Source organism: Lepidochelys kempii, chromosome 23 (genome assembly GCF_965140285.1).
Source record: "Lepidochelys kempii isolate rLepKem1 chromosome 23, rLepKem1.hap1, whole genome shotgun sequence".
NCBI classification, from domain to species: domain Eukaryota; kingdom Metazoa; phylum Chordata; order Testudines; family Cheloniidae; genus Lepidochelys; species Lepidochelys kempii.
In genome coordinates this window covers 12,994,747-13,020,847 of record NC_136402.1, presented here as the reverse complement: position 1 = coordinate 13,020,847, position 26,101 = coordinate 12,994,747, and the positions used below count along the sequence as shown (strand labels likewise).

General features: G+C 56.7%; 2 protein-coding genes and 1 long non-coding RNA gene across 10 annotated transcripts in view; 1 reads left to right on the top strand and 2 right to left on the bottom strand.

Annotated features, from left to right (window-relative positions):
* LOC140901855 (uncharacterized) overlaps positions 1-26,101 on the bottom strand; it is a 355,046-nt gene that overhangs the window by 150,245 nt on the left and 178,700 nt on the right. The window lies entirely within an intron of this gene.
* LOC140902284 (uncharacterized) lies at positions 432-10,685 on the bottom strand. 6 transcript variants are annotated; one of them, XR_012156033.1, is made up of 4 exons: positions 3,893-4,500; positions 2,237-3,744; positions 1,436-1,559; positions 432-884 (listed from the first exon to the last, which is right to left on the bottom strand). It is a non-coding gene; the product is annotated as an uncharacterized LOC140902284 (long non-coding RNA). The 6 variants fall into 6 exon arrangements; XR_012156034.2 differs by having other exon boundaries at positions 444-884; positions 2,237-2,445; positions 3,094-4,481; XR_012156035.2 differs by having other exon boundaries at positions 444-884; positions 2,237-2,445; positions 3,628-4,481.
* Positions 11,969-18,901, top strand: LOC140902254 (uncharacterized). Of its 3 annotated transcripts, XM_073322155.1 has the most exons (7): positions 11,969-12,108; positions 12,961-13,528; positions 13,861-14,057; positions 14,770-14,958; positions 16,236-16,391; positions 16,831-16,952; positions 17,431-18,901. In XM_073322155.1, exons 5-7 carry the CDS (start codon positions 16,380-16,382, stop codon positions 18,020-18,022), a joined length of 726 nt encoding a protein of 241 aa, XP_073178256.1. In that variant the 5' UTR covers positions 11,969-12,108; positions 12,961-13,528; positions 13,861-14,057; positions 14,770-14,958; positions 16,236-16,379; the 3' UTR covers positions 18,023-18,901. The 3 variants fall into 3 exon arrangements, with proteins under 3 accessions (XP_073178256.1, XP_073178257.1, XP_078706202.1); XM_073322156.1 differs by lacking the exon at positions 12,961-13,528; XM_078850076.1 differs by lacking the exons at positions 12,961-13,528; positions 14,770-14,958.

Here is a 26,101-nt window from a genome sequence, read left to right as displayed (position 1 = left end):
CCCACGCCGAGGCTGCCTCCCCGGCCAGCCGGATGCCCTCCATGCTGGAGGCCCTGCAGGCGGCCTGGGACTTTATGTCTCTGCTGGTACCAGAGGCACCGCCACCGTTGACTCCCCGGTCCAGAGGTAAGCCGCCGCTTGGATCCCCGCAGTCACCATCTGGACAGTACCGGTCACGGTCTAGGGAAGGTTCCCGATGCCATTCCCCGCTCAGCAACCATCCCGTGTACAGTTCGCGCCTGTCACTGTCAACCCCCACCAGGCTGTCTGGCTGAGTACCAACTGGCAGGGGTTCCAAGCATCACTCTGCCTCAAGGGACCATAGACCTCACGCGAGGAACATGTCCCGTCGACACCGGGACAGTCGGCGCTGGAGGTTTTAGCTTCCTAGAGGCTACTGTAGCCCGTCGTACTGGCATAGATGCTGTCCCCTTCACTTGAGGTCCCCACTGCAGCACCGCTCCCTAGTGGTGGAGTTGGTCAACCACAGGGAGAGGCAAGGGCAACCAGCCCCTACTCCCAAAAATAAGGGCACACGGAGGCTGGATCTATTTGACAGAAAAGTTTATTCATCCTCCAGTTTCCAATTAAGGGTGGCGAAGCACCAGGCCCTCTTGGGGAGGTATGAGTTCAGTTTGTAGGGCTCTCTGCCCAAATTCGAGGACTCCCTCCAAAAGCGTGACAAAAAGGAGTTCAGGGCTCTGGTGGAAGAGGGTATGGCTGCTGCCAGGGCAGCCCTTCAGGCAGCCTCCAATGGTGCAGATTCGGCTGCAAGGTCCATGGCCTCTGCAGTATCCATGAGGAGGGCATCGTAGCTCCTGCTGTCTGGGTTGTTCAGCGAGGTGCAGAACTCGTTACAGAACCTTCCGTCTGATGGCAAGGCCCTGTTTGCGGAACAGACGGATGTGAAATTGCACGGCCTGAAAGATTCCCGTACAATGTTTAAGACCCTCAGCCTCTATGTCCCAGCCCTGGCCAGGACAAAGTTTTAGCTGCAGCAGGCTCCCACCCAGGTCACCCACTCTAAATATGAGCCCCCTTATAAAAAGTCAAGGGCCTATAAGAAACGCTTAGGAGCAGTGGAGGTGGTACCAGTGGAGTTCAGACAGACAGGTTTCTACTCCCGCTACCTCCTTATCCCGAAGGCCAAAGGGGGGGCTCAGGCCCATCCTGGACCTGCGAGACCTGAACCAGTATACTTTAAAGCTCAAGTTTCACATGGTCTCTCTGGCCTCCAACATCCTCTCCCTGGATCCTAGGGACTGGTACGCTGCCCTCGATCTGCAGAATGCGTACTTCCATATTCATATATTCGAGGGACACAAACGTTTCATCAGTTTCACTGTTGGGCAGGAACACCAGTTTACAGTCCTCCCATTTGGCCTATCCGCGGCTCCCAGGCTTCACAAAGTGTATGTCTGTGGTGGCAGCTTACCTCAGATGTCAGGGTTGGGGGGGTCCAGATCTTCCCCTATCTTGATGACTGGCTAGTCAAGGGCAACTTAAGGTTGCAGGTGCAGGACTATGTGGCACTCCTGTCCACGTGCACCACTCTGGGCCTGTTGGTAAACACCACCAAGTCCCCGTTAGTCCCTGTGCAGTGCATAGAGTTTATCAGGGCAGTTCTGGACACAGTGTGGGCCAGGACGTCCCTCCCACCAGACAGGTTCGAGACCCTGAGGGAGCTCATCAGCACAGTCAAAAGGTTCCCCATGACCACAGCCAGAGCATGCCTCCAGCTCCTGGGTCATATGTCTGTGTGCACGTATGTGGTTCGTCACACCAGACTCAGGATGCGGCCCCTCCAGCTCTGGTTGGCCTCAGTATTCTCCCAGTCCAGAGACCAGATGGACAAAGTCCTCTCTGTGATGGTGGTCCTCCCTGGGGAACATGCTTCACGGGGTCCCATTCAGGGGCAGGCCCCCATCCATGGAGCTGGTGTCCGATGCTTCGGACCTGGGGTGGGGAGCCCATATGGGAGACGTTCAGACCCAAGGTTCTGTGGTCCGTATAGGACCTTGCCCTGCATATAAACACCTAGGAGCTCAGGCGGTACGGCTGGCATGCATGGCCTTCTGCTCACACCTGGAGGGCTGGGTGGTCAGGATTCTCACGGATAACACGGCCTCGATGTTCTACATCAACAGGCAGCGCGGGGCCCGTTCCTTAGCCCTCTGCCAGGAAGCCCTTAGGCTGTGGGACTTCTGCATAGCCCACGACATTTACCACCACTTACCGAGTGCCTTCTCCTCTCGGCCCGAGTGGTCACTACACCCAGAGGTGGATTTCCCAAAAGTGGGGCACTCCCCAGGTGGACCTGTTCGTGACACAGCAGAACCGCCAGTGTCCCCGCTTCTGCTCCGGGGGGCATTGGGCGTGGGCGCCATCTCTGATGCCTTCCTCCTATCCTGGTAGGGCCAGGTGCTCTATGCCTTTCCCCCGATCCTGCTGATCGACAAGGTCTCAGAGAAGATAAAAATGGACAGGGCCCAGATCCTCCTGATTGGCCCGGCATGGCCCAGGCAACATTGGTACAGGACTCTCACAAGCCTGGCAGTTGCCCTGCCATGGCTGTTACCGTCCCACCCAGACCTGCTCTTCCAGGACCAGGGCTGCCTCCTCCACCCCAACCTAGCGGCACTCCAACTCACAGAGTTGGCTGCTCAATGGTTAGGTCAGGAAGAAAAGACGTGCTTGGAAGGGGTTCAGCGTGTCCTAGTGGAAAGTAGATGCCCCTCCACACGTCAGGCCTATCTGGCTAAGTGGTCTCGGTTTTCTGGCTGGGTGGCTGATCGGGGCGTTTCGCCTGTGGCTGCTCCGATTCAGCTAATTTTAGACTACCTCCTTCACCTTAGAGCCCAAGGCCTAGCACCCTCGTCTGTCAAGGTGCACTTGGCGGCCATATCGGCCTTCCACCCGCCAGTGCAGGGCCACACAGTGTTCTCCCATGCTATGACTGGCCGACTCCTTAAGGGATTGGATAGTCTATTCCCATACGTTAGGCCCCCAGTCCTTCAGTGGGACCTGAACTTGGTGCTGACCAGGTTGATGGGCCCCCAATTTGAGCCACTAGCTACATGCTCATGGTCACACCTCTCATGGAAGATAGCCTTCCTGGTGGCGATCACGTTGGCGAGTCGGGTCTCGGAGCTCCAGGCCTTGACCTCTGAGCCCCCGTACACGATATTCCATAAGGATAAGGTCCAGCTCCAACCACATCCTTCGTTCCTCCCCAAGGTGATCTCTGCCTACCACATGGGTCAGGACATTTTCCTGCCGGTGCTCTGTCCCACACCCAGTGGGTCCAGTGAGGAGCATTGCCTCCACATGCTGGATGTGAGACGGGCTCTGACCTTTTACCTAGACGGTACAAAGCCATTCAGGAAGTCTTTGCACCTGTTCATCGCCTCAGCCGAGCACATGAGAGGTCGGCTGATCTCTGCTTGGCGGCTCTCCAATTGGATCACCTTGTGTATCTGTACCTGTTGTGACCTGACAGGAGCCCCCCCTGCCAATTGTGAGGGTGCACTCTACTAAGGCGCAAGCCTCGTCAGCTGCATTTGTGGCCCATGTCCCTATCCAGGACATTTGTAGGGCTGCCACAGGGTCTTCGGTTCACACGTTCACCTCACATTGTGCGACCGTCTCCCAGACCAGGGAGGACGCTGGGTTCGGCAGGGCTGTGCTCCGTCCACAGAGTCTGGGAACTCCTACCCACCTCCAACAGATATAGCTTGAAATCACCTATTGTGGAAAGTACATGAGCAATCACTCAAAGAAGAAAGGTGCCGAGGGGGTGATGCAGGCTGGGATCACAGGCCGGCTGGAGGCGGGAGCCGACATCTCGATAGGAAATGAGAGAGGGTCGCTCGGGTGGGGATAAGACAGTTACCTTTTCCGTACCTGGTGTTCTTTGAGATGTGTTGCTCGTGTCCATTCCAGAATAGGTGTACGTGTTCGCCACGTGCACCGGTGCCGGAAGTTTTTCCCCGAGCAGTACCCGTAGGGGAGCGCACCGCACCATGGCAGCACAACTCCAGGGGTCACTAGGGGCGCTCCCCCCCGGGGTGCTGTCTCCCCGCTGCCCATCACGCTTGGGAAGAGCTCTCCCTGAACCCCCACAAAGCTGCCTCATTATCCGCCGCCCAACCCCACCCTAAAACTCCCCTTTGCTGCTGTGTTGACAGATAACTCAACACCAGGTAGTGGGCTGATGAGCTGAGACCCCTGCCCGCCACGCGGACCAATATTGTCTCCCTGTCCCTCCTGTCTGCCTGTTTCCACCTGGTGTCTCTTGGCTTATACCCAGATTGTCGGCTCTTTGGGGCTGGGACCATCCCTTTGTTCTGTGTTTGTACTGCACCTAACACATCTGGGTCCTGGGCAGGAGTGCCAGAACCTGTGTAGAAGTGGGGGGGCCACCGGTGCTGGAACCGTGACTCCACCCCTGCTCCGCCTCTCCCCCTGAGGCCCTGCCCCCTGGTCAGGCCAGAAGCTAGAGTCAGGTCATGGTTAGAGCCACCCAGGATGTCCAAGGTGCTCTAGGGAGCACCAGACCCTCCAGCTTCCCTGGGTTGGGGGACCAGGGGGCCCGAGAGCAGCTCCCAGCCTGCCCCCCAGGCAGGTGGATGGTCCAGGGCTCCCAGGACCACTCTTACTACAGCCCAGCTCTGACTTCCGGCTTGGCCAAGGGGTGGGGCCCCATGGCAAAGGGGGGGCTAAGGGCCACCTCAGCCACCCCCCATTGGGAAAAGCCTGGCACCGCTGGCAGGGGCTGCACTTCACAATGGGGGAGCTGATCGCCTGATCAGCCAGCTCCCCCACCATAAAGTGCAGCCCCTGCCAGAGGCTTCTACACCCAAGTAGAACAGCGGGTGCATGTGGCCCTCTGTGACAGGGTTGGGGAAAACCCCGTCCAGTGCGGGGCAAGTGCACCCCATCACACTCCTGACCCCACTCTATATGCTCTCCCTTCTTAGTAGGGGAGTGTGGCCCAATGGCCAGAGTCAATAAATGGGCCCCAGTCGGCAGGGCAGTAAGGCCCAGTGGCTACAGTTCGTAAGTTCGCTCCAGTGAGACAGGGTAATACGGCCCAATGGCCAGCGTCAATAGATTCGCCCCTGTTAGCGGTGGAGTAAGGCCTCGTAGCCCCAATCAGTGTGTTCGCCCAGGATGACAAGACAGTGAGGCCTAGCAGCCAGAGTCCGCAGATTTGCCCTTCTTGGCAGGGCAGTGAGGCCTAGTAGCTGAAGTCAGTCGGGAAGGGGGCTGCCACACACAAGGAAGGGGGTGGCAGCCCTGGTAGGGGGCGGTCCAGGCTCTCCCTCTCCACTGGACCCCAGCCCAGGGCCCTGGTAGGGGCACAGGCCCGTGCTGCTGAGTCAGCAGGTAGGCGGTTCCAATTGAAACACCCTGACTCCAAACTCCGGTTCGCTAACCAGGCCACTGTCTAATTCCTTTGGGCTTCTTCCTACGGTATTTCCTGTCTCTGTTGTCTCCAGGTTCCCCAGTCTGTGCTGTCCCTGGCGACTCCTGACGCAGCAGGGTCTCGGGGGAACCTTAGCGTCTGCTTGGGTTACAGCGTTTCCATTTTCCATGGCCTCGGGCTTGGGCTGATCTGGAGCCCACGGAGCACATCCTTCCTCCCCGGCGGTCAGCCCCAACTGAGCTGAGCTGCTCCCTTTTATACCAGTGCACCTGGAGCATGCCCAATAGAACAAAGGGGGCTTGGCTTCGTCAACTCACAATGGAGGGTTCACCCTGCCCCGTCACAGCTTCCTGGTTCCGGCGCCCCTGCTCGTGGGCCATGAGTGGGGCACTTCACACTACTGTAATACACCTAATAAAGTACAGTGCCTAGCACTCCGGGGTCCTGATCAAGGATTGGGGCTCTGTAAGACAAGTAATAATTGTCTCTTCCCTTGGCCTGCTGCTTCCTTCATCTCCTCCCCGCCCCGGCATTTACACAATCTCCCCCATGTCTGCTGTCTCCTCCTGCTACCCCCACTCCCGTGGCAAGATTGAATCAAGAAGCCAAAGAGCCTGGGAGCTGGCGGGCAGCACCCATGAGGGGTCTCTGAGAGCAAAGCTCGAAAGCTACGGGTTACCGAGAGACGTTGTCCATAGTGTCACAGACCAAGCAGAGGCCCCACCCGGTCCTTCTGCTCTCACTCCTTCCGCACAACCACCAATCCTGGCTGCAGGATCGAACCCTGGTGCCCCCCAGGTCTAAAAGCACAACTTGCTAGTGCACAACCCACGGGGCTAACTTCTTCAGTGCAGCACCTGCCACCTCTGACCAGACTTCCGGAGAGGGCCAGAAAGTCACGCTGCACAGCTGGGTCACATGCCCAGTTATACAGAATCTCTCGTGTTTTATCCAACTGAGATCAGGCGTCACAGAGAACTCGAAACCAAAACCACACGGAGAAGACCTATGGGAGCTTGTCACAGGCTAGCTAACCCTTGAGGACTTGGGCCCTGTGACAGATCAGTGGCCCTCCCAGGTGATCGGCTAGGAACCAGATGGTCTTGTTTCTCTGGTAGACTCTGGAGAAGGGGAACTCCCTGGCAGATGGTCCAGAGGAGGACTGAGTAGAGGGCAGGGAGTCCCGCTGGCCCCTGTGACTGGCCCTGGAAGAAGGGAGAGTCCCAGAGGGGAAAAGCCCCGAGAGTCAGCGGCCTCTGTAGGAGAGTGGGAAAGAACTGACCCTGGAGCCCAGGAAAGGGAAAAGAACTTTTGTTTATGTTTTCTTGGGACTATTAACTAAGTTTGCTACCAACACCTCACTGAGTGGTGCCAAGAAAGCCTCCTGCCTGGGGCACGGGTCACAGGTGCGGACCCCCTCAGTGCTCTGAGGCTGGAGCACCCACGGGGAAAAAATAGTGGGTGCTCAGCACCCACCAGCAGCTGCACCGATCAGCTCCTCCCCTTCCCTCCCAGCTTTTCCCACCCCCCTCAGCTCCTCCTCTTCCCTCCCAGTGCCTCCCACCCATCTATCAGCCCCTCCCACACCCTCCCAGCTCCTCCCACCCTCTATCAGCTCCTCCCCTTCCCTCCCAGCTCCTCTCGCCCGCCGATCAGCTCCTCCCCCTCCCCCCGTGCCTCCCGCCCTTCGATCAATTCCTCCCACTCCTTCCCAGCTCCTCCCACCCTGATCAGCTCCTCTCCTTCCCTCCCAGCTCCTCCCACCTGCCAATCAGCTCCTCTCCCGCTCCCCCCAGCGCCTCCCGCCTGCCGCGATCAGATGTTCAGTGGTGTACAGTAGGTGGTGGGTGAACCACTGGTTTGGGGAGGCTAGTCCCAGTCCTGGTCCACCCCTTACTGCTGAGGTGCTGCCCCTCCCACACCCTTCCCCTCCAAACCCCGACTCCCGCACAGCAGCCAGCCCCCCGCCCCCAACCCCAGAGCACCGGGCGGGTGGCCCCCTGCAGCACTGGGCTCGTGGGCAGCGCGTGGCCTTGCCCCACTCCCCAGAGCATCGGGCAGGCATGTGGCCCCCAGCCGCAGAGCACAGGGCAGGCAGGCGGGTGGCACGCAGACCCTCTGTCAAGGTTCCTTCCCGCTCAGAACTCTAGGGTACAGATGTGGGGACCTGCATGAAAACCTCCTAAGCTTACTTTTACCAGCTTAGGTTAAAACTTCCCCAAGGTACAAACTATTTTACCCTTTGCCCTTGGACTTCCACTGCCACCGCCAAACTTTATCTGGGTTCCTGAAAAAACGTAGTTTGGAAACATCTTTCCCCCCAAAATTCTCCCAACCCTTGCACCCCACTTCCTGGGGAAGGTTTGGTAAAAATCCTCACCAATTTGCATAGGTGACCACAGACCCAAACCCTTGGATCTTAGAACAATGAAAAAGCATTTAGTTTCCTTACAAGAAGACTTTTAATAGAAGTAAAAAGGAATCACCTCTGTAAAATCAGGATTCATAGATATTAAGGTCAGAAGGGACCATTATGATCATCTAGTCTGACCTCCTGCACAACGCAGGCCACAGAATTTCACCCACCACTCCTGCGAAAAACCTCTCACCTATGTCTGTGCTACTGAAGTCCTCAAATCGTGGTTTAAAGACTTCAAGGAGCAGAGAATCCTCCAGCAAGTGACCCGTGCCCCATGCTACAGAGGAAGGCGAAAAACCTCCAGGGCCTCTTCCAATCTGCCCTGGAGGAAAATTCCTTCCCCACCCCAAATATGGCAATCAGCTAAACCCTGAGCATGTGGGCAAGATTCATCAGCCAGATACTACAGAAAATTCTTTCCTGGGTAACTCAGATCCCATCCCATCTAATATCCCATCACAGGCCATTGGGCCTATTTACCATGAATATTTAATTACCAAAACCATGTTATCCCATTATACCGTCTCCTCCATAAACTTATAAAGTTTAATCTTAAATGGATGGTAGACACCTTACAGGGTAATTAGGTTCAAAACATAGAGAATCCCTCTAGGCAAAACCTTAAGTTACAAAAAAGACACACAGACAGGAATATTCACTCTATTCAGCACAGCTATTTTCTCAGCCATTTAAAGAAATCATAATCTAACACATCGCTAGCTAGATTACTTACTAAATTCTAAGACTCCATTCCTGTTCTGTCCCCGGCCAAAGCATCACACAGACAGACACAGACCCTTTGTTTTTCTCCCTCCTCCCAGCTTTTGAAAGTATCTTGTCTCTTCGTTGGTCATTTTGGTCAGGTGCCAGTGAGGTTACCTTTAGCTTCTTAACCCTTTACAGGTGAGAGGATTTTTCCTCTGGCCAGGAGGGATTTTAAAGGGGTTTACCCTTCCCTTTATATTTATGACACCCTCCCTTCCCAGCACTGGAGTGGCTGGTAGCTCGTAGTCCCCCCTGCCCTGGAGCACTGGGCAGCGTGGCCCCAGTGCCAGGAGCCCCCCCCAGCACTGGGCAGCCCCAGCTACCCCATGTCCCAGCTGCCCCAGCCGGCTTCCCTTCCCGGAACAGGAGCAGGGCTGGGAAGAGGCGTTTTAAATGAGTGCAAATAGTGGATTCTCTGTAACTTGATGTCTTTAAACCCTGATTTGAGGACTTCGGTAACTCAGCCAGAGGTGAGGTCTGTTACAGGAGTGAGTGGGTGAGGTTCTGTGGCCTGCGATGATGCAGGAGGTCAGACTGGGTGATCACCATGGACCCTTCTGGCCTTAAAGTCTGTGAGTCTATGTCAAGGCTGGGGGAGGGGCTGGTCATTTTCCTGACTAACCGTTTTTAAACGGGGAACCGGCGCCTTGGGGAAAGCGGAGCCCTCGCCGGGAACGCGGCGGGTTTGGCCCCTTTCTCAACTGGAAGCCTTTTAAAACAACTTTTGGGAGGAAATGGGGCCTGGGGGTGTGTTCCAAAGGCTAACGTCCGCCGGGCCGCTCGCCAGCAACGTTTCACTTGAAGCTTTAACTGGAGTTTTAAACACATTCTTTAAAAGGGTCGAAATCAGAAGGAAACATTTTGATTGGCCCGAATGTGGAGCGAGGGGGTCGACCTCCCTCCAGGGTTGTTCCACGCCGAGTGGCAGCATCAGCCACTGGGCCATGGAGGCTGGGAGAGCCAGGCCCAGGTGAGGTGTGAATGGGGAGGATGGGACACACAGAACCCCTGGGGGTTTGGGGCAGGTGGGAAATGGACAACGGATGCTGGTGTGGAAGAAGCCGATGCCAGAGCTAAGCGTGGACTTTTTGTGTCATTGGGATGGATTAAGCTTCGGACTCTGGGTTCTCCTAAGCTGGTCCTGATATTAAACCAGCCCCCAGCTGGGGTATCGTTCACCAGGGAAAGCCTCTGGGTGTTTTAAAGGGCCCTAAAGAGAGGAAAAACGGGGGGAGCCTGCCGAGAGAAGGTGCTCAGGTAGCAGCCATCCTGTTACAAAGATTGTGAGGCGCTGATCCTCAGAGGTACCCAACTCCCATTGGATTTACAGGGCTGACTCAGCGTCGCTGATCAGAAAGCTCGAGAGGGGCTGTGAGTGCGGTGGATAAGCACCGAAGGAAAATCCTAGGGGCTAACTGGCTCTTGAAGCTAGCAGAGAAAAGCGACCAATGGCTGGAAGCTGAAGCCAGACAAATTTGACTTAGGAAGAAATTTTTTAGCAGGTAATTGACCATCGGAGCAAACTCCCAAGGGCCGTGGTGAAGTCTCTATCTTTAGTAAAAAGAAAAGGAGGACTTGTGGCACCTTAGAGACTAACCAATTTATTTGAGCATGAGCTTTTGTGAGCTCAAATAAATTGGTTAGTCTCTAAGGTGCCACAAGTCCTCCTTTTCTTTTTGCGAATACAGACTAACCCGGCTGTTACTCTGAAATCTATCTTTAGTCAATCACAAGTGATTGGGCTGAACGCAGGGGAATGATCCTGTGCTATACAGGAGGTCAGACTGGATGGGCTAATGGTTCCTTTTAGCCTTACACTCTACAGATCTCCAAGACAAAGCTAGGGAAACGACGGTCCTGCTGTGCGCGCGGATGGGGCTAGGCCCCAGAAACTGGATGCCAGTAAATTTACAGGCCTCCTGAGGTCCTAGATCAGGGGTCTCAAACACGTGGCCCATGGGGTTATTTTCTGCGGCAAGCCAGCTCCCCGGTTCCCCCCCGCCCCTCCCCAGTGCTTACCTAGAGCGGCTCCAGCCTGGTGCGCACCGGGGGGGGGGGCGGGGCGGGGCAGGGCAGGGCAGGCTCCCTCCCTCCCTGCCTGCCTGCCTGCCCTGCCCTGCCCCCGCACCGGAAAGTGGCCGGAACCTGGGGGAGGGAGGGGCACAGGGGTCTGTGTGTTGCCCTGGTCGTGCCTCCAGGTACCTCCCCTGAAGCTCCCATTGGCCGTGGTTCCCTGTTCCCAGCCAATGGGAGCTGCGGGGGCGGTGCTTGGAGGCACGGTCAGGCAACACACAGACCCCCCCCCCCCCAGTTCCAGCCACTTCCCGGAGTGGCGTGGGGGCAGGGCAGGCAAGTGGGGAGCCTGCCCTGCCCCTGGTGTGCGCCAGGCCGGAGCCCACCCCCTGAACCCCCTGCCCTGAGCCCCCTGCTGCACCCCTCCTGCACCCTGATACCTGTCGCACCCCACAGCCCTCCTGCTCCCCAACCCCCTGCCCTGAGCCCCCTGCTGCACCCTGCACCCCTCCTGCACCCCGACCCCCTGCCACACCCCGCACGTCTCCTGCACCCTACCCCCTGCCCTGAGCCCCCTGCCGCACCCTGCACCCCTCCTGCACCCCGACCCCCTGCCCTGAGCCCCCTGCTGCAACCTGCACCCATGGGGGCAGGGAGGGGGCGGAGTTGGGGTGGGGATTTCGGGGAAGGGGTTGGAATGGGGACAGGGCCAGGGCAGTGGGGGCGGGGGGTCAGTGATGCGGCCCTCAGGCCAATGTACTAGTCCTCATGTTGCCCTCGTGGTCATTTGAGTTTGAGACTCCTGTCCTAGATGATGCTTGTGACGTTGCACCCCATAATGCTTTATAGAAATATGCTTATGTGTGCAAATATGACATAACTGGAATATGTTTTATGCTAGATATGCCATGTAACATATCTTTGCAAAGGTTATATTCTACTGACTGTATCCATCCTATTCGTATGCATGGATCATTTTTATATCTGAAGTTATGAGCTCTATGCTTGCATTTAAAATGTTTGCTGTAGGAAGCACATAAGGCAGATTTGGTTAACAGCTTGTGAAGGCTTATTCAAGTAATGGGGAGTACTTAGCTAACAATGGACCTTGGGAGAGGCCAATCCACATTTGAGCTTTCCTGGGAATGCTCAAACTAACATGAAACAATGGTGCTGGCCTGCAAAAAGCTGAATCATTCATAGACATGTGACTTGCCCAGGTGACTGCAAAACTCCATCTTGTTGACGAGATTTTACACAGGAGAAGAGAGGGGTTTCCACCCACAAGAGAGAGACTATATAAGCCGCTGGAAACCCCTCCATTTTGTCTTCAGCTGGTTCAAGAGATAGCCTCTCCACCCCAAAGAGATGCCTAAAAGAAACTGGAACAAAGGACAGTAACTATGGGGTTGTGAGTGATTGCTGGACCCAGTCTAGGAAAGAGGCTAGTCTGTCAAAGAAGTTTATTGGAACATCTCTGATGGTGAGATTTACCTGCATTTAGTTTCCTACTGTATTAGGCTTAGACTTGTGTGTTTTTGTTTTATTTTGCTTGGTAATTTACTTTGTTCTGTCTGTTATTACTTGGAACCACTTAAATCGTACTCTTGATATACTTAATAAAATCACTTTTTACTTATTAATTAACCCGGAGCAAATATTAATATCTGGGGGAGTGAACAGCTGTGCATATCTCTCTATCAGTGTTATAGAGGGTGAACAATTTATGAGTTTACCCTGTATAAGCTTTATAGAGAGTAAAACAGATTTATTTGGTGTTTGAACCCCATGGGGAGCTGTATATTTGAGTGCTGGAGACAGGAACACTCCTTAAGCTGTTTTCAGTTAAGCCTGCAGCTTGTGGGGGACGTGGTTCAGACCTGGGTCTGTGTTTGTAGCAGGCTACTGTGTCTAGCTCAACAAGGCAAGGTACTGAAGTCCCAAGCTGGCAGGGAAAACGGGCTCAGAGGTAGTCCTAGCACATCAGGTGGCAGTCACAAGGGCATCTCTGTGACCCAACCCGTCACAGTGCTTCCAAGTTCTGTGCAGTCCCAGTATTCCTTGGCCTCCACTGCAGCAATGGAGATGCTCGGTGAAGCACTGTGCCTTGCAGGAAAAGAAAGGATAAACTAAGCGAGACCCAAAGCTGAGTCTCCATGAATGAGATCAGAGTGTGTGTGTGTCCCTGTGCCCGGAGCAATGCCCGCAGAATGACTGCTGGACTCTCCGCCCTGCAGGGGGGCTTAGGTTACAGAGAGTATGACCATTTCACAGCTTGGTTTTGTTTTAGAAATATCAGACTTAATGGGTCTTTTCTTCCTTGCTTTTCTTGAAGCCGCCCTTGGAAGAGCTATGGAAGCAGATATTTTCTTAGCCCTTCAGCCAAGGAGCAAGGGCTGGGGGATCTGCAAGTTAGAGCTTTACAAAGAACCTTCAACAAAGACATCTTTTCTCCCTACGGTGGCTCAGGTGTTTGAGTTAAATGAGTGTTTAATGAAAAACAATCCAAGGTTTCAAAGAGCCTAAAACCAAATCTGATCCTGTCTCAGTTAATCAGATGCCATTTCCCTGGTCACAAACCATACAGCTTTTCAGGAAAAACAGGGCAGGGGAGAGGTGGCTCTCAGGGATGTGCCCAAAGGACTGACTCATCGACTGCGTTAAAGCAACAAGAGACAGACACAGAAGTAAGCAGGAAATTCTGCGCCTCACCAGCTGGATACTGAAACCTGGCGAGAGGATTCCCGTGACTGGCATGTTAAAAATCCGTGGTTAGAACCTATTGAGGAAGGTTCAGGAGCGCAAAGGGGGAAGGAATGTCAAAAATGGCATTACTTGTTTCTGAGTCACTGGCAACTCGGAAGCAAATGATCTTAAATGCTTAAGGATCAATGTCCTAAAAGGTAACACACAAGACGGACTACTATTGGGGTTGGCTAGAGATGCCCCAAACCATTTGATTTGTTTGGTTACAATTTTGACAGAGATCCATGTTTATTTTAAACTAGTTTTAGATTTTCATTTGTTTGAATGTTCAGAGTCGCAGGAAATTATGATGGGGTGGGGGTGGGGGTGGGGGAGAGAGTCAGACAATTACTTAACATCAGTACATACTGAGATTCAAAAAGTTAATGCTTTAGAAACCATTAAAAGACAAGTTATCAACATCACATGTCAAAATATACAAAGTAACTATCTCTTAGTCAACAACTCATACCTTACTATTATTCACTAGTCTATTTATAAGAACATAAGAACGGCCATACTGGGTGAGACCAACAGTCCATCTAGCCCAGTGTCCTGTCTTCTGATCTTTGGCTGGGAGCTGCAGGGGTGGTGCCTGCGGACAGGGCAGTGCACAGAGCCGCCTGGCTACACCCCTGCATAGGAGCCGGAGGAGAGACATGCTACTGCTTCCAGGAGCTGCTTTAGGTAAGCGCCGCCTGGAGCCTGCACCCCTGACCCCCTCCTGTGACCCAACCCCCTGCCCTAGCCCTGATCCATCTCCTGCACCCCAAGCCCCTGCCCAAGCCTGGAGCCCCCTCCTGCACCCTGAACTCCTCATTTCTGGCCCCACCCCAGAGCCTGCACCCCTAGCCGGAGCCCTCACCCCTCCCACACCCCAACCCCAATTTCGTGAGCATTCATGGCCCTTGGGCCAAATATTTTGCCCTCCCCTGTTCTAGAGCCTAATGTACAGTGCTGAGCACAACAGGATCCTGGCGCGGGGGCTGATTTAAGGAAATGGTTCTTAAGGTTGCTAGGATTAAAGGCTTGTCATGTTAGCACGAGGCCCAGTGGCAGGGGCTGGGGGGGAGGGAAGGGAAGTTATGCTGATGGCTGGGAGGTAGCTGAATACTGTAAATCTAAGGAGATGACCTGTCCTAGGTCAGATATTTTGCACTCTCCTCATCTACCAGCGGATAACCATGAAGTGCTCCAGTACACCACAGGATTCTGCGAGACGGGAGTGTTGGGGGCCTTTAGCAATTAAGTTGCCATGCAATGACTAAGCAGTTAGACCGCATTTACATACAGGAATTAAGAAATATGTGATGCAAATCATGAATATTAATGCTTAATATTGTGGAATTCCCAAAAGCTTCATATGGATCAAGTCAGCTAATGACCTTATTATAATCAGGGTTAAGGATCAAATACGGTTCATAGCCATGCTGTTACCACAAGGAAGGGTATAAAATACCACCCCCCACTTCCCATTTCTTTGGCTTCGTCGGATCCCAGAAACAGTGTAAACGGAATCAGGACCTTCCTTCTGGTTGGCACTGCTTTCTTCCCCTTCCATCTCTGCTTCCAGCGGTCCCCGTAAGCTGTAAGTATGCACAATGCAGGACGGGAAGTATGAGCCATGCCAGAACCTACTTTACTGTGCTTATTCTAACCGTTGTGTGTATAGATCCTTGCCCAGGATATTGTGTGTATTAAATACCGTTTCTGGGTGTGTTTCACCAGCTGCCATCTTCTCAGTTAACTGTAAAGTAAGAAGAACAGGAGTCCTTGTGGCACCTTAGAGACTAACAAATTTATTAGAGCATAAGCTTCTCTGTATACAGAGAAGGTGGAAGTTGCCATACATAAATTTTTTTTTTTTTTTTTTTATGTATGGCAACTTCCACCTTCTCTGTATACAGAGAAGCTTATGCTCTAATAAATTTGTTAGTCTCTAAGGTGCCACAAGGACTCCTGTTCTTTTTGCAGATACAGACTAACACGGCTGCTACTCTGAAACTATAAAGTAGCCGCACAGGACAAGAACCTGCCATTTGTGATAGGGGCAGGTCACCCCCCAATACACAACCCGGTCAGTGTAATCACTGTTCAGGCTGTCAGAGGAGAGATAAGAGAGAGTTCTGCCTGGCCAACCCTGCTTTGAACCATGTGACCCTAGAAACCACTGTGGCTCTGTCTCTGTCCCTTTGCCCTGAGTTCCTGGTGCGTGTGTCTCTCTCTGCAAAGGCCGGTTCTTCACCCAGCCAGCTGGCACCTATCCCCTCGGTTCTCCAGGTGGGGCCTTTGCCCGACTTCCCTGCAGAGACATGGGAAAAAATCCACTTCCTCTTGCTTGTTGGTTGCTAGCCCGTTGTCTTTCCAGCTTCTTCATTGATCTGGGTCGGTTTCAGCCAGGCCTTTACTGACCCATTGGTTCCATCCCAGACAGCGGCATGACCTGACACCCCGAGTCTCTGGCTCTGCCCCAAGAACTGTTTATAGGCCATGTACATTACAGAGCAATGTAAAGCAAAGAGGGAAACTGAGGAATGCCTACACATATTACCAAAATTCCCTCTCCAATAGAGCAGGGCCAACTGACACCAGCTGGGGACCAGGGCCCTCTGACTGCAATGCAGCGATCCTGCTTTACACCATGTGGGGGTCTGGTCCCACATTTCCTTGATGGGGACATGTATTGACCACAGAGACCTCATAAAGTTTTCCTCAGGGTGGTGTGAGACATGCCAGCCCAGGGAGGTAACTTGCCCAGGTTTGAGCCGAGCAGTGACTCACCTGCCCCACACTGCTGTCTGGCCGAGAGCAGGAGGAAGTTCTCAAAGCCCCTGTTCAGCTCCCCACCCTGTTCCCTGCCCCCAGATCCCAGTGTCTGTGACCAGCAGCTCCCGCCCTACAGCCACTCCTGGTCTGCCAGGGGCCAAACAGAGCAGGGCTGGGAGCCTGTCGCACCAGGAGCAGGTGTGAGCATCTGTCAACAGAGACACAGACCCTTCACTGCCTACCATGGAGCCCCAGGTGAGCCCCACCTTTCCCCCACCACCCTTATCCCATGGAGCCCAGGGGAGCCCCCTGACCCACACCTACCCCACCCCATGGAGCCTCAGGGGAGTCCCCCCTCTGTCCTCTAACTACTCCTTCCCCTTGGACCCCCAGGTGAGCACCCCCATCCTCCAACACTCCTGCCCCATAGAGCCCTGGGGGAGTCTCCTCTGCTCCCCACCTTCCCTGCCCCATGAAGCCCCAGGGGAGTGCTCCCTCCCCCCACCTTCTCCTGCCCATGGAAACCCTGATGATTCCCCCCATGCCCCACTGTTTACTGACCTATTGAGCCCCATGGGGGTATCCCTTGCCCCCTCTCCTGTCAGTAGCCCAGCAGGGGCTAGTGGATGTGGGTCAAGGGGCTCTGGGTTGTGCCCAGGGCTCAGGGGTGCTGACGCTGTGGGGTTCTGTTCAGGTGCAGGGACAGATGCCCCGGGCTGGACTCCTGCTGCTGCCCCTTCTCCTCTGCTTCGGGCCAGAGACCGCTGGGACCATTGACCTGGCCGCGCTCAAAAAAATCGTGGACCATGTGAACAAGTGAGTGACCAGCCTGGGGTTTGTCTCTGTCCTTCCCTGCCTCTGTAGCCCAGCTGCGAAGGGCAGCAGAGAATGGCCCTGGTTCAATCCCACCGGTTCGTAGGGATGCCCAGCAAGGTCAGGGGGGCCCCAGTGGGCCCGGCTCTGCCCAGACCCCACCTGAGAGCAGGGGTCTGCTATTGTGCCAGGCACTAGAGACACCAAACTGAGGGCAGAGAGCACCCAGCATGCCAGGGATGCACTGACCCCTGCATTAGATCACACACCGGGTCGATGCTAGGGGCAATTCTGGGGGCGAGGGGGGTGACGGAGCCCACAGCTGGGAGGGGCGATTCTGGGGCTGCAGGGGTAGGTGGAGTCCAGAGCTGGGTTGGTTTTTCAGGCCTATTCCCCTTTCTCTCCCTTTCACTTGGCATCTCTTGGCTCAGTCCCAGGAGCCTGGTGCCCCCTGACCCCTCTGTCTCCTGCCCTCTTTCAGTAACGGCGGAGTCAACAAGCAATACGCCTTTGCTGCCACACTGCCCCATGCCACCTGCAGCGACCCCCAGGATGTGGCCACCTATCTGCCCATGACCCAGCTAGCAGACATGAGAAAGACGATTGGCCTTTTTGGTGCCTTGTATAACCCGCCCAGCGGGAACATCGTGGCCGTCCGGCCAAAGGAAGTGACTACACAGAGTAGGAAATTCACGGAGCACAGCGAGTGGCGTCTTCTCTCCGGCCCAAACAGCCTTGTGGCCCAGCTCATGGCCAGGACCTACGGCCAGAACAGCTGCCTGATCTTATTCACCTTCAACTCGCCCTGCTCCACCAAGTGTCTGCGCGAGGCCGGGCGCTCCAACATCGTGCAGATGACCAGCGCTGCCTTCTTGGCCATCGACAACAACTACAAGGCCTTCGTGTTCCAGAAGATCTTCAGCTATGACTTGAGGCCTGTCGTGACCCGCCAGGACCTGCTGCAGGCCTGGCACCGGCTGCGCCATGTGCCCCTGCTGCGCTGCGACAACGGCTGCGAGGACTGCGCTGCAACAGACCCTGAAAACAACCCCTGCCTGGCTGGGAAGAGGTAGATGACAGAGCGGAGCCGGGAGCCACATGCGGCTCTTTGTGCCACTGGCCTCCCTCGCTGCCCATGCGCTTCTGGCTCGCTGAGTGTAACAGAAACACGTCCCAACCGGGCACTAAGCTGCAATCCAGAACCCCATTCCAGTGTGTTCTCCAATCTAGAACCCCAACCCACAGGAGTGCTCTGATCTAGAACCCTATTCCCAGGCATGCACTGGCTTAGAACGTGATTCACAGGTATGTGCCAACCTAGAACCCCTTCCAGAGTGTGTTCCCATCTAGAACCCCATGCATGGATGTGCTAAAATCAGCCATTTAGAGCCCCATTGCTGGGAGTGCTCCAATGCCATCTCTGGTTGTGCTCCAGCATAGAACTCCATCCCTGGGTGTGCTCCAATCTGTGATCTAGAAGCCCGTCCCTCACCCCAAGTGTGCACCAACCCAGAATTGCCACCCCCACAGTGGGCCTCAAGCTCCGTTCTAAACTTTCATCCCCCACAGTGCGTCAAGCTGCAGTCGAGAACATGGCCCCCATCCCTGGGTGTCTCTGAGCTGCAGTCTAGAACCCACATTCACCCAGTGAGCTCAGAACTCTGATCTAGAACCCAGCCTCCATCCCTGCACAAGGCCCAGGGGAGGGGGCACTGGATGGGAGCAGGGCACACTGTGCCTGGTGACAGTATGATGGGGCTGGATCAGAGGGGGAAGCCCCTTACACAGATGGTAGTGGGGGGATTCCTGGGTATGAGCCATAGCCGCAGTGGGGATCTCGGAGCGCGGGGCTCCGTCAGTGCGGGGCTGCTTTTGGGGTTGTTCCATTCTGTAGGTAATGCTTTTTGCTGATTCTCTGATGTGCGATTGCCGCCAATGAAGCTTCTGAGCATCCTGGTGCCTCACGTCTCTGTCCATGTGTCTGGGTCTCCCATCTCTGTCCGTGCGTCGGGGGTTTCACATCGTCCCTAGAGGTGCTGGGTCCCCACGGGCAGCATCTCATCAAGCCTGGCTCCCAGCTGGCAGCCTGCAAGGCAGATTGGGTTTTACTGGGTCTAGAACCCCCATCCCTTGCTCCTTGGGTGGGGATCCCCTGAGCAGACAATCCCGATACCCCAGGAATGGGGGGTTGTGACTCTGTACCCCAAAGCAATACCCTGGCATGGTTTGGGGTAGCTGAGCTCTGTAATGAGGAGACAGGCCATGGGACAGACCCCAGCACAGTCACTGTGCCCTGTCCTCGCCGCACGGTCCCAGACACGGGGCCCCTGGGAGAAAACCCAGCCAGAGGAACCTCTCCGAGATCCCAGAGATTCCTGGGAGCTACGCCTGAAACTGCCCAAGGACGTAAATCCACAGCACTCTGTACCCATCTATCCATTTAATGGGACCCCACAGCCTGGGAGCCAGGATGCCTGGGTTCTGTCTCTTGCTCTGGGATGGGACTGGGGTCTATGGTTAGAGTGTGGGGAGGGGGCTGGGAGTGAGAGGTGCTGGGTGCTGCACAGACACGGTGAGAAAAAGCTGACGGCCTAAAGCCAACCCCGACTCTCTAACCAGACTCAAGGGAGTGTGATTATCCACCGTTCATACAAGGGGAAATGGAGACACAAGTAGGTTAAGCGACACCCCAAGGTCCCCTGGGGGCAGGGATCCCTTCCCCTCAGCCCTGAATCTCCAGCAGCTGGGAACCCCCCAGTGGCTCCATCCCTGTTCCCCGGCCAGGTGAACCCTCTGCTGGGCCCAGGGCTCAGGGCAGAGCCTGGCTCTGAGCGTCCCATTGGAATGAAGACCCTCTGTGGGTCTGGCTGGGTGTGGGGCTGGGAGCGGGGATGCTGAGCCGGGCCCCAAATCTTCTACAATGAGCTCCACAGAATCACTAGGCTCCGACCAGTTGGGCGGCTCCGATCTGGAGTGAGATCAGCAGTTGTAGAACCTTGCGTCTGCCCATCTGGCGCTGGGGATGGTGAATTCACCCCCGTCCCCAGCAGCATCCAGGTCCCAGATTTGGATTCCATCTTTATACAGAAATAACCTCCTGGCCTCGCACTGGTACTGACAGCGGAGGGTAACAGCTCCCCCCACACTGCTGGGGCTGATGGAGATGGAGGGTCCGGGTGCAGGGAGCTCTGCGTTCACACACAAACAGGAGTGAAAAAGAGAGACACAAACCCCTCCCTGTGTGCCTGTAACCTGCCCTTAGTGCCCAGCGCCAGGGACAGCGCCGGGACTAACAGACACCTCACTGCATCCACAGGGAACCTGTGGGCTCGGTTCTGATCTCAGCCCCCGGGGTCACTCCGGAGTCACCCCTGACTGCACTGAGGGCAATACCAGGAGGCTGAAGTGAATTTTGAGGTGAAGATTCAGGGCTCAGTGTTTCTTTTCCCCTCCTTCTCCCCACCTACCCTGTCCTTAACAGTAAAGTTTCCCCAGTCCCACAGACATTCACGGCCCGACACCCTGCTTCACCCAGCCAGCCAGCAGCCTGGAAAGGAAATGACTCATTGGGGACCAGATCCTAGAGCAACTGGATCCTACATCCTGGTCTCAGATCCCCCCCTGGACACACGCCCTGGTCTCAGATCCCTCCCCACATGGACACACGCCCTGGTCTCAACCCCCGCCCTCCCGTGGACACACCCTGTTTGTCTCTGATACTCACCGAGGAAGAGGATGGTGAGAGCAGATGCCATGGTGTGGGCAGCAAGGGGCCCCTCAGTGCTGCCACCAACACCCTGGTGTACAGTTCCACCTATGGGGTGGAGCTGGGAATGAGGAGTTTGGGGTACAGGAGGGGGCTCTGGGTTGGGGGGCTCAAGGCTGGGGCAGGGGCTTGGAGTGCAGGAGGGGGTCAGGGCTCTGGGCTGGGGTTGCAGGCTCTGGTGTGAGGCCAGGGATGAGGGGTTTGGGTTGCAGGAAGGGGCTTCAGGTTTGGGGTCCTCTGGGCTGGGGCTGGGGATGAGGGTTGGGGGGGTTCAGGGCTGAGGCAGGGGATTGGGGCGCAGGGTTGGTGCATGGGCTTACTTTGGGTGGCAACTGGTTAGCGGTGCAGTGTGGGTGCTAAGGCAGGCTTCCTGCTTGTCCTGGCACTGTGGACTGTGCTGCGCTCTGGAAGTGGCCAGCAGCAGGTCCGGCTCCTAGGCAGAGGCGTACAAGCAGCTCCGCACGGCTCTCACCTGCAGGCACCACCCACCCAGCTTCCATTGGCTGGTTCCCGGCCAATGGGAGTACGGAGCTGGTGCTCAGGATGGGGGCAGCGCTCGGAGCCCCGTGGCCCTCCTGCCTAGGAACCGGACCTGCTGCTGGCCACTTCTGTGGCATAGCGGGGTGTCAGAACAGATAGGAACGAGCTTGCCTTAGCTGGGCAGCATCACAGATGGGACTTTCAACATCCTGATCGGCGATACGGACCAGAGGCACCACGATTCAGTACTGGGTCGTGACCTGCAGTTTGAAAGCCGCTGGGATAGAGGGCAATAGAAAGTTGTGGATCAGGGGACTCTATTCCTAGCCTGGGGAGGGGAGTGCAGTCTAGTGGTTAGAGCATGGGGGGGGAACACAGCGCTGGATAACACCAGGGGCAGTGCGACTTGTGGGCAGCATTAAAGGTGCTTCAGCCGTCTGGCTAGATGGTCCCGATGGACCTTCTTAAATCCCTGACCCCACTTCTGACCAGCTGCTCCAGAACCACTCTGGAGCCTTCCCCCGAGGTTGCCTCCAGCTGCATGGAGCAGGAGGGGGACCAGCAGCAGATTCGCTGCCTAGCAGCGTCAACCCCTGTGACGAAGGGAGGGGAGATTTTCTTAATGGTTTGCATGACTACAGTGTGTGCCTCAGTTTCCCCTGTGTGCTGTGCTTGGGAGGAGGTGGTGGGAGAGGGTTTGTTGTTGCAGAGACCAGGTGTGAGCTCGCCTAGGAGCTGGGACCCCGGATGACAGCCTGGTGATTGGGAGCCCCCCCCCAGCTTGGCAGGCAGCCGGTTCTGGCCAGTGGGAGGACCCCGGTGGCCTGACCAGCCAGCGGGGGACCAAAGGACATGGGAGGGGCTCAGGGGACAGAGGGTTAAATAGGCCAGGGGAGGCTAAGCCTCCCTAATGCAGGCTGTGGCCCCCCCCCCACGCTCCGCCCTGGGGCTCTGCCCACACTCCCTGTCTCCCCCAAGGCCGGCGGGGGCTCAGCTCAGGCCAGTGCTCAGGCCGGCCTGGGGGTCAGGGCAGCTGGGGTGGGTGGGCCGGTGCTTCTCCGGCCACAGTGGGGTGCTGGGGGGAGACACTTGGGCTCCAGTGGGTGAGGAGGGTGGAGGGGCCTCAGGCAGAAGGGTGGTGGTGGTGGTGGTGGGGCTGACCTCCCTGAAGGGGGGGGTTCACGCGCTGCCCAGGGAGGGGCTGTTGGGGAAGGTGATATAGGGTGATCAGCTGAAAGGAGGGGTCTGCTGGACTGGACCCCCTGAAACCCTCCCTACCACCACCTCCCATCCCCCCACGCATCCCCCCTCACAACCCCATCGCCTGACCCCCAGCCCCGTTTCCCCTCAAATGCCCATCCCCCCTCAGTTAAGATGGCCGCCATCTCCCAGTGTCCCCAGTGGGCTTGGCGCCAGGCTGCCCTCTGGGAAATGGCGGCCACCTGGGCTGGAGGGGGCAGTGTGGGGGGCAGGGGAATACCGGGGGGGGGGGAAGAATATGGGAGGAACATTGAGGGCCAGGGGGGTTGAGGTGTTAGGAGCTGGGTGGGGCAGAGCAGTGCAGGGCGGGTGAAGGGGGCACAATGAAAGCTGCCCCAAGCGGTCGGGGAGCACCTGGTTGCTGGGGGGCTGCACCTGCCCTTCATTCCCCCACCCCCAGCCAGCCAGCAGCCAGCCAGCCTGCCCTTCGTTCCCCCACCCCCAGCCTGGTGCCCCAGCTCAGCCAGAATTTTGGCAGGAAAACAAATACCCCCCACACCCCATCTGCCGACCCCGACTCTGTGAGTGTGGAGACCCCCCATCCCATTCCCTCTCCAATCACTGTCCCCCCCGTCTCCCGTCCTATCACCCCACCCCCCTGCCCCAGCCTCAGACCATCTCCCCTCAAACCCCCATCCTCCCCCTGCCCTGCCCCACCCTCAGCCTGTCCTCCCAAACACTGCTGCTGCTGGTCTCTCAGGCCTAGAGGGTCCAAGGGGTTTGGAAACTCTCTCCCTCAGCCAGTGTTACACAGCCAAGGTGGCTGAGGGGGCTTGTTTCAAACTGAGCCCCTGGTTTTACTTGGCTCCTGGGCAAACCCCCAGCAGCAGCCATTCAAAGGCAAAGCTTTTGGGTTACACCCACAAACAAGGAATCAAACCAGGCCTTTTTATTGAAACGGGCTGAGTGACCACAGAGAACAGCTAGGGTTGCCAGGTGTCTGGTTTTCGACCCTAATGCCTGGTTGCAAAGGGACCCTGGTGGCTCCGGTCAGCACCGCCGACCGGGCTAAAAAGTCTGGTTGGCTGCAGCGGCCAGCTCCTAGCAGCAACCGGCATGTCCCTCCGGCTCCTAGGCACAGGGGTGGCCAAGGGCGTGCTGCCCTGCCCCCTCCCCCTCGCAACACCAGCTCCGCAGCTCCCATAGGCTGGGAACCATAGCCAGTGGGAGTTGTGGGGGCAGCACCTGCGAATGGGCTGTGGGGTCTAGTGTGGGTAGAGGAGTGATTGGCTGCATGCTGACAGGCTTGGGGAAGCTGGTGCCTAGGGCTAACTCATAACTGGGGAAAAAGGTGTCCCCCCAGCCCTCCCTAAATGGAGCCCTGGCTGTCCTGCCAGGCATGCCAAAGGTGCTGGGGCTTGGGGCTTCAGCCACTGCCAGGCATGCTGGGGTCAGGGCTTAAGCCCTGAGTCCAGGCATGCCTGGTAGGGGCTGAAGCCCCAGGCCCCACCGACCTCCATGGGGCTGAAGCCCCAAGCTCCGGTGTGCTCTGCGGAGGTGAAGTCCCGAGCCCCTGTGATCCCCGCACCTGACGGGGCTCCATTTAGGGAGAACTGCGGGGATACCTGCCCCACCCCGAGTTACAAGTCAGCTAGGGCCTGCTAGGGCTCCCACTGTCAGTCCCTCAGGGGTGGAGCTCCATTTAGGGAGGGCGGGGGTAAACCTGCCACCCTGATTTATGTCAGCTCCGGGTGCCAGCTCCTCCAAGCCTGCCAGCACCTGGCCCATCACTGCTCTACCCGCACTAGCCCCACCCCCTAGCACTAACTGCCCACTGCCTGTAGTCCACCTATTGACCACCCTGGGTATATTACACAGCATTGTATGTGTTCATTGAATAGAGGCATTTGCAGTGTGAAAAATGTTTTTCTCGAACCCGGACCTGGACTATACCTTTCCCAAGAAATGTGGACCTGGAGAAAAAATAATTGACTGCCCCTGTCCTAGACTTATTTAACTAGATACTTTCATGTCTTTTGGAGCACAACTCAGCACAAAGGCCTTCCAGCATTGTTCTGCTGGGCCATGCATTTCTCATGGAATGAAATATGCTGCCAGCTTTTCCACAAGGTAATTGATCCAGGGGGCACCTTGGCATTCCCAAATATACATGACTAGTCTTTTCATCTTAGTCAAACAGCATTCCCACTGTTTTTCTTGTAAGTTTTCTCTCTTGCAGAACTCACAACCTTATGCCGGATATCAGGCTCCATAATGCGAACAAACCACATTTCTGAAGTGAACATAAGGCCCAGCGAGGGAGATGTCACCTCTGGGTGTCCTGCCTTATCTCCTTGGCTTTAAGAACATCTTTGCTAGTACAGATACGGAAATGACCATCTTAGCGTACATTTTTGAATGATTATGATGACTACTGGCTCCCAATAGATACTTCACATGCCACCTTTTGTTGGGCTAATATGTATTTACCTGACCATGGGGATGCCTGTAGAACTTTATGCCTCCCTTGTGCCCTCTGCCAGTGGGCACAAAGAAGTTCCTCGGTCATCCACGTGGCCACCTCCTTCCCTCCTGCCACCCTTGACGACTGTAGCACCATCTGGCTGTGCGACCCCCACTGCCGCCCCCTTTCCTCCCTATCCCCCTGACTGCCACAGCGCCTTCCAGCTGTGTCATCCCCACGGCCGCCCCCTCCCCCGCTGGCCACAGCGCCATCCAGCTGTGTCATCCCCACAGCCGCCCCCTCCCCCGACGGCCACAGCGCCTTCCACCTGTGTCATCCCCACGGCCGCTCCCTCCCCCGCTGGCCACAGCGCCATCCAGCTGTTTCATCCCCACGGCCACCCCCTCCCCCGACGGCCACAGCGTCATCCAGCTGTGTCAATCCCAGGGCTTCCCCCTCCCCCGACGGCCACAGCGCCGTCCAGCTGTGTCATCCCCACGGCCGCCCCCTCCCCCGACGGCCCCAGCGTCATCCAGCTGTGTCAATCCCAGGGCTTCCCCCTCCCCCGACGGCCACAGCGCCGTCCAGCTGTGTCATCCCCACGGCCGCCCCCTCCCCCGACGGCCCCAGCGTCATCCAGCTGTGTCAATCCCAGGGCTTCCCCCTCCCCCGACGGCCACAGCGCCGTCCAGCTGTGTCATCCCAACGGCTGCCCCCTCCCCCGACGGCCACAGCGCCATCCAGCTGTGTCATCCCCATGGCCACCCCCTCCCCAGACGGCCACAGCACCATCCAGCTGTGTCATCCCCACGGCCACCCCCTCCCCAGACGGCCCCAGCGCCTTCCAGCTGTGTCATCCCCATGGCCGCCCCCTCCCCCGACAGCCACAGCGCCGTCCAGCTGTGTCATCCCCACGGCCACCCCCCTCCCCCGACAGCCACAGCGCCGTCCAGCTGTGTCATCCCCACGGCCACCCCCCTCCCCCACTGGCCACAGCGCCGTCCAGCTGTGTCATCCCCAGGGCCGGCCCCTCCACTGACGGCCACAGCGACGTCCAGCTGTGTCAATCCCAGGGCTTCCCCCTCCCCCAACGGCCAAAGCGACGTCCAGCTGTGTCATCCCCACGGCCGCCCCCTCCCCTGACGGCCACAGCGCCTTCCAGCTGTGTCACCCCACGGCCACCCCCTCCCCCGATGGCCACAGCACCGTCCAGCTGTGTCATCCCCAGGGCCACCCCCCTCC